Source organism: Furipterus horrens, unplaced genomic scaffold (genome assembly GCF_987537825.1).
Source record: "Furipterus horrens unplaced genomic scaffold, mFurHor1.1.pri manual_scaffold_6, whole genome shotgun sequence".
Lineage (NCBI taxonomy): Eukaryota > Metazoa > Chordata > Mammalia > Chiroptera > Furipteridae > Furipterus > Furipterus horrens.
This window is the reverse complement of record NW_028327176.1, coordinates 82228962-82245000: the sequence shown is the minus strand read 5'-3', so window position 1 is coordinate 82245000 and position 16039 is coordinate 82228962. Positions and strand designations below refer to the sequence as shown.

Sequence of the window (16039 nt, the reverse complement as noted above, 5' to 3'; positions counted from 1 at the left end):
AATGTTTTTTGCCATTCTCTTCTGGCTTGTAATGTTTCTGTTGAGAAATCGGTTGATAGACTTATCGGAGCTCCCTTGTATGTTATTTGCTGTTTTTCTCTTGCTACTTTTAGGATTCTCACTTTGTCTTTGAATGTTGCTATTTTAATTATGATGTGCCTTAGCGTGGTCCTTTTTGGGTTCATCTTCATTCGGACCCTCTGTGCTTCCTGGACTTGCATGACTTTTTCTCTCATCATGTCAGAAAATTTTCTGTCATTACTTTTTCAGTCAGGTTTTCTATCCCTTGCTCCTCCTCTTCTCCTTCTTGTATCCCCATGATTCTAATGCTGTTTAGTCTCATATTGTCCTGCAGTTCTCTTAAACCCTCTTCATTCTTTTTATATCTTTTTTCATTTTGTTGTATTGCCTGGGAATTTTTTTCTACATTGTCCTCTAACTCACTGATCTGATCCTCTGCTTCATTTAGCCTGTTTTTTATTGATTCTACTGTGTTCTTCAGTTCAGAAATTGTATTCTTCATGTCTTCCTGGTTCTTATTAATAATTTCTATGTCCTTTTTTATGCTGTTGTAATTCTCTGTAAGTTTCTTGTAGCTTCCCTGCAATTCTTTGTAGTTTCCTTGCAGTTCCTTGTAATTTCCCTGGAGTTTGTCATAGGTTTTTTTTTGAGATTGTGAAGTACATTGAGCATCTTTATAACCATTCTTTTGAATTTCATGTCTGAGAGTTGGCTTATGTCTATTCCATCTATCGCTCTTCCTGGGGATTCCTCTTTCCTTTCATTTGGGAGGTTGTTTCTGTGTCTCCCCATGTTAGATTCTTCTTGTTTGTTTTTGTTTATTAGATTTGTCTGCTTTGATTTCCTGCCTTCGTGGTATGAGATTCTTTATAGAAGACCAGGGGATTCAGTGGTGCAGTCTGTTTGACCTTCTGAGCCTGACGTTCTTGGGATGCCCTTTATGCCATTTCTTTAAACTGTCTGGTTGTATTTCAGTTACTCTTTGGTGGATCCTTCCCTCTGGCTAGTTGATTGAGTCACTCTTCCCATCTGGTCTTGAGCTCTTTTGTGGAGATGCTATTACAACATAAACGCACAACCTAGGCAAGAAACCCACACCCTCAAAAATATCCCCCACCCACAATCCCACTATCGGCAGCAAACAAGCCAGTATTAATATAAATGTAGAGAGGTTAAGACTATTATACTAAATGAGAAACAGATAAGAGTTCTTTTAAATGAAAGAAAGATGATTTTTGAGAGGGAAGATGATAGAATAATAATAGTAGTGAGTAGGGTCAAGGCTATGCAAGGCAGTTAAATAATATTTACATTGTATGTTAAAAAAGAGAGGGAAGAATGCAGGATGAAGTGAGAAAGTGGAAGTGTATAGTATTAGGTTTATATAGCAGTTATATGATATATGTTTAGTGTGAAAGAGAGGATAAACAAAACAAAATTAAAGAACGATAGGAGGGAGAGAAGGTAGAAAACAGATTAAAGAAAGAGTTTTAAAAAAAGGGAAGAGGAAAAAAAGGAAAGGGAAGAAAAGAAAAAAAAGAAGAAAAGGGTAAAAAAAAAAATAAAAGTTTTTACTCAGTTCAACCTTTGGGCGCAGTCTTCTTTTTCTAGAACCACCCCAGGTCAGAATTCCATGGGTTTCAAATCTTTTCTGCCTGGCTGGCTGTGAGGCAATCTGGCTGATTTCTGTGGCTGCTTTTCTCTCACTCGTGGGCCTCCTACAGCTCTCTGCTGTGAGCTGCACTGAGTTGGGTTTCTCCCCACTTGTCCTGCGGCACCCTCCAGCAATGCTCAGGCTTGTCTAGCAACGTTGTTCTGCTGGCAAGTCAGTACGCATGTCCCTAGTCCCTGCCCAGCCTTGGGTCCTGTCTTCGCTCTTCCTCCCAAAAAGTCTCTGTGCTACAAGCCACAGCACTGGGCTGCGTCTGTCCCTGGCTGGCAGTGTCTTGTTGTTCTCCTGTGCATACTCCTTGCCTTCCTGGGGTCCCTACTGAGTCTGCATTTCCGCCACAGCTCTCCTGTATGGGCCCCTCTCCCTGGCTCAGTTCCGCTTCCTCATTTGGTGGTGCCGCAATGCGCACACCCGGGGCACAGAGTTGCCTGCCCAGAGAGTCCCCACCTAGACTCAGTTCATACAGTTTCCCACAGTCTGGGCTGTCCGCTCTCTTCCCACACCTCTGGCTGTTTCAAGGAAAATCTCTCATTGACTCCCTTCCAGACTTTGCTGGTCCCAGCGCCTCTGGCAGGCAGCAGTTTCTAAGCAGATCCCAGCTAATTAGCTGGTCTGCAGCTGCCCCTTTGGGGTGCGGTGCAGCAGTGGTGCCAGGCTGGGGAGCCCAGCAACTGGGCTGGGGGGCCCAGTGACTCCTTTTGAGAGCACGAGTGAGCTTTCTGCCCTCTTTCACACCACTCACACACTCCCTTCCCTGTTCACGCTATCTGAAATCCGCATTCACTCTCTCCTCTCCTCTCCAATTTTTTTCCATGATGGGAGCAAGCAGACAACACTGCTACCTGCTCCGCCATTATCTTCTCCCTCCAATCTCTCTGTTTCTTAATATTTTTAGAGTAGATCCTTTACATCTCTTACAGTGCTGGTTTGGTGGAGATGTATTTCTTTAGCCTTCTTATGTCTGAGAAACTCCTGTTTTTGCCTTCAATTATGAATGAGAGCCTTGCTGGGTAGAGTAGTCTTGGTTGCAGGCCTTTACTTTTCATTACTTGAAATATTTTTTGCCATTCCTTCTGGCTTGTAGTCTTTCTGTTGAGTAAGCAGTTGATAGTCTTATCAGTGCTCCCTTGTATAATACTAGCTGTTTCTCCCTTGCTGCCTTTAAGCTTCTCTCTTTGCCTTTGAATTTTGCCATTTTAACGATGATATGTCGGGAGTGGGCCTCTTTGGGTTCATCCTCATTGGGACCCTCTGTACTTCCTGGACTTGTGTTGCTCTTTCTCTCACAGAGTTAGGAAAGTTTTCTGTCATTACTTTTTCAAACAGGTTTTCTACCCCTTGCTCCATTTCTTCTTTTGGTATTCCTATGATACTGACATTATTACATTTCATGTTGTCCTGCAGCTCCCTTAATCCCGCTTCATTCTTTTTAAATCTTTTTGTTTTGTTGCTCTGTCTGGGAACATTTTTCTTTTTTTTTTTTCTCCAGCTCGCTGATTCAATCACCTGCTGCATCTAGCCTGCTTTTAATTCTTTCTACTGTGTTCTTCATATCAGGTATTGTATTCTTCATTTCCTCATGGCTCTTATTGACATTTTCTATGTCCTTTTTCATGGTGCTGTAGCTTCCCTGGGGTTCTTTGTAGTTCTGAGCTCCTTGAGCATGCACATCACCATTATTTTGAATTCAATGTCTGATAGTTTGCTTGCCTTAATTTCGTTTAGCAATCTTTCTTGGGATTCTCCCTTTCCTTAGATTGGGGGTACTTTGTCTCTCCATTTTAGGTGACTCTTCTTGTTTGTTTCTGCATATTAGATTGGTCTGCTTTGTCTCCCTGTCTTCATGGTGTGACCTTCTGTGTTAGGAGACCTGTGGGACTCAGTGGTGCAGTCTCTTTGATCTCCTGATCTGGATACTCTAGGGTTGCCCTTTATTCAATTTATGTGGGCTCTCGTGTTGTACTTGGGCTTTGCTTATTGGTGGCTCACTTGTTGGTGGGTTCTCCCCTCCAGCTGGCTGACTGGGAGTCAAGAGTTTCTTCATGTCTTGTATGCTGTTTTACCGGTGCTGGTTAACAAAGCAATATTACCAGAAAACCTAACCCACACCAGCAGAAATAGCTCCCTACCACATCAGCAGTATCAACAGCAATTGAGCAAAGATTAATAAAGGTGGAAAGGGAATAAGAATAGTTATACAAAAGAGAAAAGAGAATTTGAGATTCTATGGTAAAGACAAATGGTTTTGAGAGAATAGGGGGAGGAAAATTAATAAGAATAAGGAATAGAATCCAGGCTAAGAAAGGGAAAAATAAAAATAAAATTTCTAACTCAAATAAGCAAAATGTAATAAGACAGGGGGAGAGTAACCCATGAAATGTGAAGTACAAAAAATAGTAAACAAAGAGAAAAATGGTTGCAAAAGAACAGTAATAACCATAATATCCATGCCCAACAAGCTACAATTTATATGCGTAGAAAGGAAATAATATTATAAGAGGGGGGAAAGAAAGAATGTGAGCTGACTAAAGGGAGGAAGAATGCTTTGAAGAGGATAGAGGGAGGAGAAATAGTAAGAGTAAGGAATAGAAACAAGGTGTAGCATGGGAGAAAATAAAATTTACAACAACAATAAGAAAGGGCAGGAAAAAGACAAAATGGAGTAAGATAAAGAAAGGGTGCAATGTGAGATTTGAAATAGCAATAAAATAAAAAGTAATACAAAATCTGAATAAAAGGAATAAAAAATAAAAGACAAAGAGTAGTGAATTAGTTGAAATACAATTGAAGGAAAAGAAGAAATATTAAGAGCCAAGTGAAAGGAAGAAAAGAAAAAACAGAAGAAAAATCTGCAAAGTCTAAAGAACAGCAAGGTGAAGTTCATCTCAGCCATTTGGAGTTCACCTTCTAACTTCTCTTTCTGGAACAACCTCTTATTTTTTATCAGCTCAAGGTCCTGGAGTGGGTCATCCAACTTCTGGCTATACCACCTGTATCACCTGCCTCTATAGACAGCTTCTGTTGGGATCTGGAGGGTGAGGCCCCTAGGTCTCCCCGACTTGGCACAGTTCAGTCTTTTGGGGAAATTGTGGGTATGTTCCTCCTATTCCCCCACCATCCATCTTGGTCTGTCCCAGCTTATTTCCAATAATGTATAGTTTCTGATTAAATAGCTGTTCGTTTCATGGGAGAGAGGGGAGTGGTGGCAATCTGTGTAAGAGGGTCAGCTCTCTCCTGCTGGGTGTTGACAGCAGCTCTGTGTGTGAGCCTGGCAGAGGCTGGGCAGGACCCTGATTCCCCCTTGCTGCACCACTTTATTATCTCTCTGCTTCACTGGTATCAGCAAAATAGGGCCCTAAGAACCAGTGTATTTTGTCCCCCTGAGAGAAGTTCAAAATTGGCCCTTTACTTACTCCTCTTTCTGTATTTCTCTTGTGGAAATGCACCCTGCAGGGTTCTTGAGCCTGCCCAGCCTGTTTTGCAGAGCTCTGGCTCCTGTTGGAGGTGGGGGCTGGGTGCGACCTTCCCTTCCCAGAGGTTCTAACAGGGAAGGGGGCATTGTCTGGCTTTAAATAGTTTCAGGTGCACAGTTCCCAACCCACTGCCCTCAAGCACACAGAGGCCCGCACTCTCCACTCTGTGCAGCTGTGCCAGGCTGGGGCTGAGAAATCCCCTTGCTTTACACTTTTCTGATCAATTTGTCCAGCTGCACTGAGTGGGAGCAAATTGCACCCTCAATCCTTTCCCCTTGCTGGCAGTACAGCTGCGTGTAGGATCCCTGCTCAGCACACTGCAGCTTCCCTTTTAAAAAGTCTCTCTGGGCACTCCCAAGGCAGCCCTGAGTCACTCTCCGGCTTTCTGTACATGCCACCTCTTCAAAAAGTCAAGAATCTCCCACAGTCACAGCTGGTCAAGGCAGCCAACCTCCTCCACCAGACCCAGGTACATATAGTATACCCCCCGACCCCCAGCTCTCTCCTGGGTGGCGTTTGCCACTACAGCTATGAGTGTGTTGAGGGTGTGTGTGTGTGTTTGCCACTACAGCTATGAGTGTGTTGGGGTGTGTGTGTTTGCCACTACAGCTATGAGTGTGTTGGTGTGTGTGTGTGTGTGTATGTGTGTGTGTGTGTGTGTGTGTAGCCTACATCTTCCCAACTTTGTATGTCCAAGTCACTCAAAACCTGGGTCTGGAGATTCTCTGCCCTGGGAGGGGAGGGAGCCTCGAAGCTGTGATCTCTGACCAGGCTCTCCTCAGATGCCCATGCTACGCACACACCACGCCCAGGGTATTTCCCAGTCCACCTATAAAATCTCCTTATTGCCCATTGTGAAGCATCTTCTGTATTCCCTGGCTTCCAAACTTTCTATAAGCTAAAATTCCACTGAATGTTCAGTTTATTTTTCGGAAGATCAGCCAAGTGTCCAAGCTGGGTGCAGGAGCAAGTGGACTCTGCCTCCACCTACTTGGCCACCATCTCCCAACCCCAAAATAGGTACAATTTTGATTCATTCACACAAGACAGCTATTGTTGTATTGGCTGTTGTCATTTTTTTTTATTTGAAAATCTAAGAGAAAAGAGCTCAGTGCCCCTGACTAGTCAGGCATTGCATATTTTAAGAATTCTTGTGCACATTGGTTAAAAATTGCTGGGCTAGTGAGTAAGCTTCTTCAGCTACTTCTAGTTGCTTTCACATAAAGTCCTTTACACACACACACACACACACACACTCACTTCATCTTCACCATCAACTTTCATTCATTAAGCACATAGTTTGTGAAGAACCCTGCCCTTAAGTAGCTTGTTCAAATAGGGAAAACAGATATGTACACAAAAAGCAACCAGTGACTTGACAGTATCCAAAATAGAATCACAAACATGGTACCAATCATGAGGGGACCAGGGAAGGTCCCTGGAGGTAATAAAATATGAACTAAATTTTGAAGTATGAAAGTAGTTTCCAAACAGACATAGAGGGCAAAGCAAAGGCAAGACCAGGTGTTAATTCTGAGAAGCACTGCAGAGAGCAGAAGAGCAAGGGTGGCCAAGGTTAAGTCAGAACACATTCCAAGTGGGGTGGGAAGGGGCTGTGCAAACAGGGTGTATGGACTAGAGCATCAGAACTGAGCTGGTGCCCTGGGAAAAGAAGGGTTAGAGTTAATGTGTAGGAAGCTGGCTAGAACAGAATTCAAGAGGAGTCCCCTCCCTTGAGTTCAAGTTGAAATATAAACTGAAATGTAGGAAGAAAAAGAAAGTATCAATGTGTGTAAATATGTATAAATACAACATCCATACCACCCTGCAAGGACACTTGAAACAATATTTGGTTCCAAAAGAAGTTTGAATGGGAATAACTTCTTAAAATTTCAATATAGAATTGCCACTTGTGACTTTTATTTTTTACTTAGGAATTCTATTGCCTACTATGGTGACTGCCAGTGGATAAATGGGTGAAAAGTGAACACTCCCTAAATCTCAGAAGGACCCAGGTGAAGAATCAGCCTTCTAGAAACAACTGTCCATCCAGCTCCTCTTCTAGGAGCAATCATGACATTTAGAGCTGGGGATTTTTTTAAATGGCCCCTATGGTAAGAAACAGCAGTATGTTCTACTCCTTTAGAACTACTGGGCCATCAATTCCAACACTGCATTTTCAAAGCAATGAAGAATAGTAAAAACCCTTTGCAGCTATATGAAGTGAGTTACACAGAAATGTTCTTAAGGCAGTAGGAAAAATGAAGTCTCACAAAATCAAATCCCCTTAGTGGTAGTAGGATATAAAATTAAATATAATTTTCTATATGTTATTTGGAAATTAATCAAGCATCACCTGTTATCATCTCAACTTATTTAAATCTTTTGTGGCCTGACCCTTCTTGCTAATGACTTATGTCGGGACCAGCGCTAAGCAGCCCAAGGCCCAACATCATCTGTGAAGGACTAAACCCCTCCCAAGACCAGCGCCAGCCTCACTTACGTTCCTTGCCCAGGAAGAAGGAGTAGAAGCAGAGGTGGTTGATGCTCAGGTATAGCCAGCCCTGGCGGGGAACTTTGCCCTTCCAGCAGCAGCACGAGTAATAGGTGATCAGTTTCTCTGCCTCTGGGAAGTTGAACCTGGCCTCAAATTTGACCAAGGCTTCACGGAATTTCTCGGGCTCCTCTTCCTGCTCGGCCAGACGACTGCTTGTCTCCTCTGCAATCAGAGCCTGACACAGAGAAAGATTACAGCCCCTCATTCACGGAGAAAAACAAGGTGGGGGGCGGGGGGCGGAGGAACAAAAGTAGGAAGGAATCTCCATTGCTCAACAAACAGACATGCAGGATGGATGAGAACGATTCACCAGTCTATCTGTCCACCACCCGGGAACACAGCCATATAGGGAAAGAAACAAGCTTGGGGAGGAAACCTAAGGATGGGGCCCTCACTTGGCCACTTACCAGCTACAAGGCTTAAGGAAAATCACTGACTGCTAAGCCCCAGTTCTCAAACAAATTACCATTTTATCATACCTGCCTACTCTTCCATGCAGGGATATGAGGTTCAAATGGTTAGCATGTGAACTCAAAGCATCAACCATGAAGAACTACCCAAGTTGGAGTTAAAAGTTAGTCTTAATAATAATAATAATAATAATAATAACTAATAAACCATCTTCCTCATTAGGGTAAAAAAATGTTGGTATAAAATTAACAACTGTCTGTGTGATACCTGATATATTTCACTATCACTATATATTTATAGTCTTCCAAAATAGAAAAAGATCATATTGGTTGAGGTTCCTAAGGTCCTAAATATTTCCAAAGCAGTTGGAAACAACTCTAGACTCTTACCAGCCCAAGACCGCACTGAAAGGACTAAAATAACCTCACTAAAATAGCCCTTATCTTCCATTAGTTCCATATATTTGCCTTCCAACTGTTTGCCACTCTAGAAGTCTAAATTCCTTTTCCTTTTTCTTGTCACCTCTCTACAAATATATTGCTCTTTGTTAAGATGTTATATAAGCCCCAAGTTCTAACCACTCCTTTGAATTACTCATCACTGAGTTTCTCCCATGTGTATGTGTGATACACACATTGACAAACTGTTTTTCTCTTGTTAATCTGACTTTTGCCAGTTTAATTTCCAGGCCCACAGCCACAAAACCTAGAGAGATAGAGAAAAAGCTTTTTACCTCCCCTACAGAAGCTTTCCTAAATCCATAGTACCAAAAATTAATTTCCTTCCTCTGAATTAAGGAACATCTAAGTCAAAAAACCACTACAACCCATGTTAGACGAAGAATGGGGGAGGGGGGTTGCAGAGCGCGGGATGTACCTAAGCCCCATTGCGATCTGACCCAGAGAACAAAGTTACAGGTAGTCAAGCCAAGATGAGGTACAGCCCACAAGCTGAACATATCCCAGCACAGTCACTTACCTGTTAACCCAATGGGCCAAAAATAATGCCAAGAGGACACCAGTCAACATAACCACATCCTGGCTGGATTCAGGAGATCTCTGTTTTCCACCTGGTCCCACAAGTACCTCCAATCCCCAAAGGAAAGCAATGCTTCTATATTGTCCCTTTAAAACCAAGAATTCATTCTGACACCCTTTACTAAAACCCTAAGCACTTGGTCTGGAATATTTTATCCTAAAGGAGGAAAAGTGTGTTATAGGCTACTATGTGAAAGTGTTTAATGAGTTAAATTTAGAATAAGAAACAGTATTTCCTTGACTGATAGTGTTTTTAAAACAATGACTACCAAACATGTTTTTGCAATAAGACCAGTTATATAAGATGTAATTCATAGGTGATATTGGCAGATACTTTCCAAAATAGTCTTCTCTGCCATCTCAAAACTTAATTGGCTTTAATTACACTCAAGTAATATATTTTGAGAATAAATATCCAACTTAATCCTGTCTGCATCGCTGCTTCCTGAGACTCAACAGTTTGGCCGAACTAAGTGGCTGGGTTGGTGAAGAATAGGGTGATCTGTGGGCTTCACTTTAAAACTAATTTCTCTTTTCTATCCCAGGGGTTTGGACAGAAAGGACCCAGAGGCCTGAGAGGGGGAAAACCTAAAGTGTTCCCCTCAGCCCAAACTAAGTATAATGGGCAAAAGGGTTTTAGACAGGTGTGATGTGCCGTGCACACCTTCCACCAAAGAAGCCCTTTTTTCCCTAACGTGGGACACTGAAGGGTTGATGCCTCCTGCCTTTTGTCATCTAGTGTTATGGATTGGATGATGTCTTTTGGCCCTGTTGCCAAATCTGTTGCCCCCAGAATACAACAAGGATGCCAGCCTGTTAAACCGGGCACCCCATTGTCTGGGGACAGCCAACTGCCCTGGACTCTGCACGATCCTTCCCCATGTGGGAAGGCCACCCTCCCCTTCACACCCCCACTCCTCTTGGGGATTTATGGACGCAAGGGTAGGTAGGACGATAACCATGTCCAGCTTGGAGCAGCTGGAGGAGCACGAGACCTTCGCCCATTGTCCTTTATAGGACTAGGCGGGGGGGTCTTAAGTCTGAGGGGGAAGGGGACTGTTATTTTTTATTGTTTTTTTTTTTTTTTTTTATTGTTAACAAAGAATAATATAGGAAAAGGTGAAGCCAGAGAACTTGTATACATGACCCATGGGCATGGACTGGGGGTGAGTGGGATTGCTGGGGAAGTGGAGGTGCTGGGAAGAGGGGAGCAAAGGGGAAAAAAATGGAACTATTGTAACAATATAATCAATAAAATATACTTAAAAATAAAAATAATTTTAAAAAGAATAAATATCCACTTTCAGGAGGAGGAAAGTGCTAGATGCAACAAAATAAAGAGTCACAAGATGTTGCAACTGCAAAAAAAAGGTTAGAAATAACTAATTTAAAAAAATCAAATAACACTGTTATTCTGCAAACACATAAACCTTAACATATTATATTTTTTTCCTGAGACAAAAAAAGGACCTTCACTTCTGTACAGAATAACAAAAATTTAGGCCTGAGAATGAGGCCTTTTTAAAATGTTAGGTGTATTTTTTTTTTTTAAGTATATTTTATTGATTATATTGTTACAATAGTTCCGATTTTTTTTCCCCTTTGCTCCCCTAATGTTAGGTGTATTTTGCTAAAATGACTCTGCAAAGCTCAAAGCATGACAAATGGAACTCATTTGACTTTGTGTCCAGTTATAGTGGAGAAAACTCTTAGAATAGAATTAAAAATGCTTCTGTGTTCAAAATTTTATAAGAAAGTTATAAGAAAGATGATAAAAAGAGGAGAAATATTACAATCAAAGACACCTACCTTTACCTTCCCTTTGACGAAACTGGTAATATCGTCTTTATTATCAAAGACGGACAAAGTATGGAGGAGGTTCTGTTCCAGCCAGTCCCAGTGTTGGGTTATCTCCTCTAACGTTGCACCTGTGTCATGACAGAAAAAGACAGAGATTAAAGACAAAAGTAACTCCCAGAACATGAATTTGTTTTCCAAATGTCACGAATCCTATCTTTACAGTATTATCACAACCTGGACTACAGTTTGCGAGCTGACAGTGAATGCACCCTCCACTGGAGGCACAGTTTTCCTCCACCACTGCACTTGGATTTGCGAACACCTGTCCCAAAGCCACACAGATGAGCAAGCCAACCAATCTGGTTACCCTTGGGACTGTTCTGTGGACATCCTGCTTCCTTAACACATGGAATTCCTACAACCTCCACACAAATGACAAAAATATTTGTAATTATACAGCTATTGCAAGGTATACAAGCCCCAAGCAGTAGAGCAATTCTCAACCATCTCACTCAACCATTTCAAGAGGAACTGCTGCCCAGGTACACAGAGAAAGCCCCTCTTGAGAAGGCTCTGTAGGTTGCCTGAGGGAACTGCCACTTGCAATAGGCCTCATTGACCACAATTTCCAGGTTTACAAACTTGTGTGTACTCCATTTCTCTTATAACAATATCCCTTAAAAACATATATAAAGAGAGGTTTCATAGTACATGTTAAAACAAAAATATTAAAGTGTGTGCAAGTAAGTTAATTTCTTTCAAAGGCAGCAACAAAAAAATCACCCTATTTTTGAAGCATTAAGCAACATTGTTACCATAAAGCTTAGCTGTGTTAGTTGTATATGTTCCCTCTCAAGGAGCCTCCTTGTCCTCTCCACTGGACAATGGGCACCTGGGACTGGAACTGTACCAGCTTCCATTGAAGGACCTGGTACGTAGCAGGTGCTCAGTGAAGTCCACTGACTTGAAGCAAGCATAGCGCTGGATAAAAGGTGCATGTGCATCAAATATGTCTCCTATAGAAAGAGATACGTGATGAGAGCCAGATTTCCCAAGCAAGAGATATTCTAACCTCAGAGGAATGATAGGCAAACCACAGTGCAAAAGCATTTCACCAACATAAGAGGCATGATGGCGAACAGGGCCACATACCACTAACACAAAAGCCAGGTAGTTTATCTTAACACTGAACTTTCTCTCCCTGGGTTACTGACAACTTTCCTCTCCCCAGAGTAGAAATGCATGTGTGAATCTTATAAATACCCCCACATAAAAAGGCTACAGAATTCACTCTGGACTTGTAGATTTGGGATCAGGGAGTAGGAAGATACCTGTATTAGAACTGTTCTGAATGGGCAATTTGGGAAAGAGTAAAGAGAAGAATCTAAAAACACTTCATAAAGAAAAATGAGAGTTTAAAACAATGGTATTTATTTTCTTTTAGTCTCACAAGTTTTAGGCATGGCATTGCCAAAGTAATGTCCTTCTGTTATCGCTAAAGCCTATCTTCTTATCCATCCTGGGGAGCCAGCTCCATAGTTCTCTCCCACAACATCTCTGTTTATAGGTTCAAGAATCCCAGGCCTGTACCAGAAGCACTTGATCAGTGTTCTAGTCATCTTGGGGTGCAGTAATAAATAGCACAGACTGAGTGTCTTAAACAACAGGTTATTTACAGTTCTGAAGGCTAGGAGTCCAAGATCAAAGTGTTGGCAGATTTGATTCCTGGTGAGGACCTCTAGTTGGCTTATAGACAGCTGCTTTCTCACTGTGTCCGCACATGGCAGAGAGAAAGAAGGATCTCTGGTCTCTCTTCCTATTCTTGTACAGATACTAACGCCATCATGGGGCCCCACCCTCATGACCTCATCTAATACCTCCCAAAGTTTCCACCTCCAAATACCATCAAATTGGCTTCAACGTTTGAATTTAATGAGGGTTACAATTCAGTCCCTAACAACCAGTAACCCTACTCAGCTATCCATCAGTCCTACTTCCTTTGTCTTGCTCTTTAAGGATGAATAAATGCAGGAAGCAGCCCATTTAGGGTTTGGGAAAGCTAGTTCTGGGGTAACTGGTTATGATCCTCTTACTCTCTACTTCCCTCCCATCTAGGAGGACCTCTGTGGTGTCTGGAAACCACTGGCTCTTCAAACTCCCTATTCCTCTTATGAAAGGGAAAGATCACTTTGAAACAAAATGAAATGATACAATTGCAGCCTCCACGGCATGATTATACTGAAGCTTCCAAACATTGTCTACCTGAACTTAGGACCTGTGTTGCCTGCTTGGTTCCTTATACTCAGTGCTGATGTGGCTTAGGCATCCATCTAGTTTACCTGCCTCTCGCTTAAATCTCCTTGCTTGTTCAGTGTCCTCAGATGGCAACTATGTAGATGTCAATCAAAAAAATAAATAAATAAAACACCCAAATCTGGTGGGTCAGCAATGGTGTCTTTGCAGCACAAAAGTACATCACACAATCTCAAGAGAATATCTATGGGTCTTCATTGAAGCCAATAACCTGCACAAGTACCTTAAGTTTGCTCAGGTCTCTGCTTCTCTCTGGCACTTTCAGGTTCTCTTCCTAGATCTTTATCCTTTATTATCCATCATAATAAAACCAGTTGGTCAGGAAAATCTTTTTAAAAGCAAGGAATAATTGGAAAAAGGAATATCTTTATTGGCCTTCAATCTTTTGCTGTATGTTTTCATGTACTTCCTTTTTACAAAAAAAAAAAAAAGATGTGAAGAAATAATAAAGAACAAGAGAGGGGTGAAAGCTCAGCTTTTTGACCTTCCTATTCCAGGAACTGTCTCATTGATGTGTAATGGAGACTAAATGAGGAAATGGAGTCTCCAATACTTCTCCAAGGTCATATACATCGTATGAAAGGCACACCAGGCTAACTCATTCTCTACAACCTTGAGGTATCCTGTAGTCCTCCCACAATAAGCTGTATTTCAATTTTTAAGTAACATTTACATAATCCTTAGGCCCAGTACAGTACTTCCTATGGCTTGACACTAAAAAGAGCTACTTTGTGCTTACAGACAGAGTGAGCTCTCTCCCTGCAATTCCATTTTACTGGATGACATGAAGCAGGTTTTCATTTATCCTGCTCCTAAGGACAGGTATATACGTGTGTCTTCCTCAACTGATAACCACAGAATTACACCATGAGTAAATTATAATCAAGTCCCAACACAGTATAATCATGTGAATTAAGGCTTGAGACAGTCATCAAAAAATTAAACTATTCTTCTTTTAAAAATTCTTTCACCTACTGGGGAGGAGCTTACAATAGGGAAAGATAATTCTAAAACAAAACCAAGCCCAAACCTTGAGAGAGCTAATCAATACACATAAAATCATTCACTGGGCCACAGTTAGGTTACATTACAACCTACCCTGTTACCCTGTTCCTGAATATAAGACATACTTGTATGCCTCTTCCAGCAAAGACAATCAGCATAATGAAGTTTTTCCACCCTACCATCTTCTATTTCCTACGAGAGCTGCCAAATAGCAAGGAAATTTTCCAAACTATAATTTCCTCTGCAAGGAAGTCTTATGATGGGCTTCAAAAATATCATAAATCAATGAAAGCCAACTGCATGTCTGTAAACTCCAAGGACTGGAAAGGAAAGTCTTTCCACATACGCGGCACATCAAAGCTCTGCGCCTACACTGTAGCCGTGTTTCTCAAATTACATTAAGTAGCCTGTCAGAAAATAGCCTTTAAAAAAATAAAATAGAATAGAAAATGGAATGCATACCATTTTATAAGGGCAACTACCGATTTGTGAAATGTCTTTTTACAATTGTGCACACAAAAATATATTTCTGTCCATGGATATTGGTCAAAAGGAAGTTATAGACATATAAGTGGTGGGAAATATAAAAAGTGAGAAGATAAAGTGTGAGTTTTCATCAATTAAAAGAGCAGGATGACAAAAAGACTACAAATTAACCCAACACTATAGCAGTATTCCCACCACTTCTGCTATGGGCCTTCCAAGACGGAGGACAGCAGTTGTTATGGCTTGAATTTGTCCACCCAAATTCATATGATGAAGCCCTGACATCCAATGTGCCCATATTTGAAGACAGGGCTTTTAAGGAAGTAATTAAGGTTTGTTACAGTCATAAGAGTAGAGCCCTAGCCCTAGCTTCTGTGGCTCAGTGGATAGAGCGTCGGCCTGCGAGCCAAGTGTCGCTGGTTCGATTCCCAGTCAGGGCACATGATGAGGTTGCACGTCAGATCCCCAGTTGGGGGTGCAAGTGAGAGGCAACCACACAGTGATGTTTCTCTCCCTCTCTTTCTCCTTTCCCCTCTCTCTAAAAAATAAATAAACAAAAAAATCAACAAACAAAGAAATAAATAAATTATTAAAAAAAAAAAAAAAAAAAGAGTAGAGCCCTAATCCAATAGAATTGGTGACCTTGTAAATAAAAAGTGAAATACACACCAGGATGTGGCAAGAGAGGGCACAGCTCTCTAAATCAAATTTATAGTACTGTGGATCATAACGTAAGTCCAAATAGCAAAATTGCACTTTATTTTATTAAGACCTTAATTTTGCAGAAAAAAGACTTCTATTTTCTAAGGACATTAAAGGTCAGTGGATTTTAAACATTACCCACGCAAAAAGTCAAAAATTAGATTTATAAATTCATATGCAAAACTAAAACACAGTATAAAAAACGTCAATTAAGACCAGAAAACAAATAATGCTGATAATTTATAAGTAAAAGACTTATAAAACTATGTTCTAAGAAAGAACAGCCAGAGGTGCAGATGCCAAGACATTTTCTGAAGATCTAGCATGAGCCAGGCATTTTGTTAGGTATATCATACAGTTATATTGCTTATCTTCATAAAAATAGAACAAGGTAAGTACTGCTATTTCCACTTCCTAGATGTGGAAACTAAAGTGCAGAAAACAGCAAACCTGAAAACCTGGTTTTTCTGGCTCTACCTGTAATACACTCTGATACAGGAGCTGCGGTTGGAGGAGCTGAGTCACTTAGAAACTCACATACAATATTTATTCTCTTAAGTTT

General features: G+C 41.3%; 1 protein-coding gene across 4 annotated transcripts in view; it reads right to left on the bottom strand.

Annotated features, from left to right (window-relative positions):
• TBC1D8 (TBC1 domain family member 8) overlaps window positions 1-16039 on the bottom strand; it is a 150633-nt gene that overhangs the window by 48726 nt on the left and 85868 nt on the right. For all 4 annotated transcript variants that reach the window (XM_090281932.1, XM_090281933.1, XM_090281934.1 and 1 more), the window contains 2 exons: window positions 10981-11099; window positions 7670-7898 (listed from right to left, as the gene is read on the bottom strand). In XM_090281932.1, the coding sequence (XP_090138058.1) occupies window positions 7670-7898; window positions 10981-11099 (348 nt within the window). The remainder of the gene's footprint in view (window positions 1-7669; window positions 7899-10980; window positions 11100-16039) is intronic.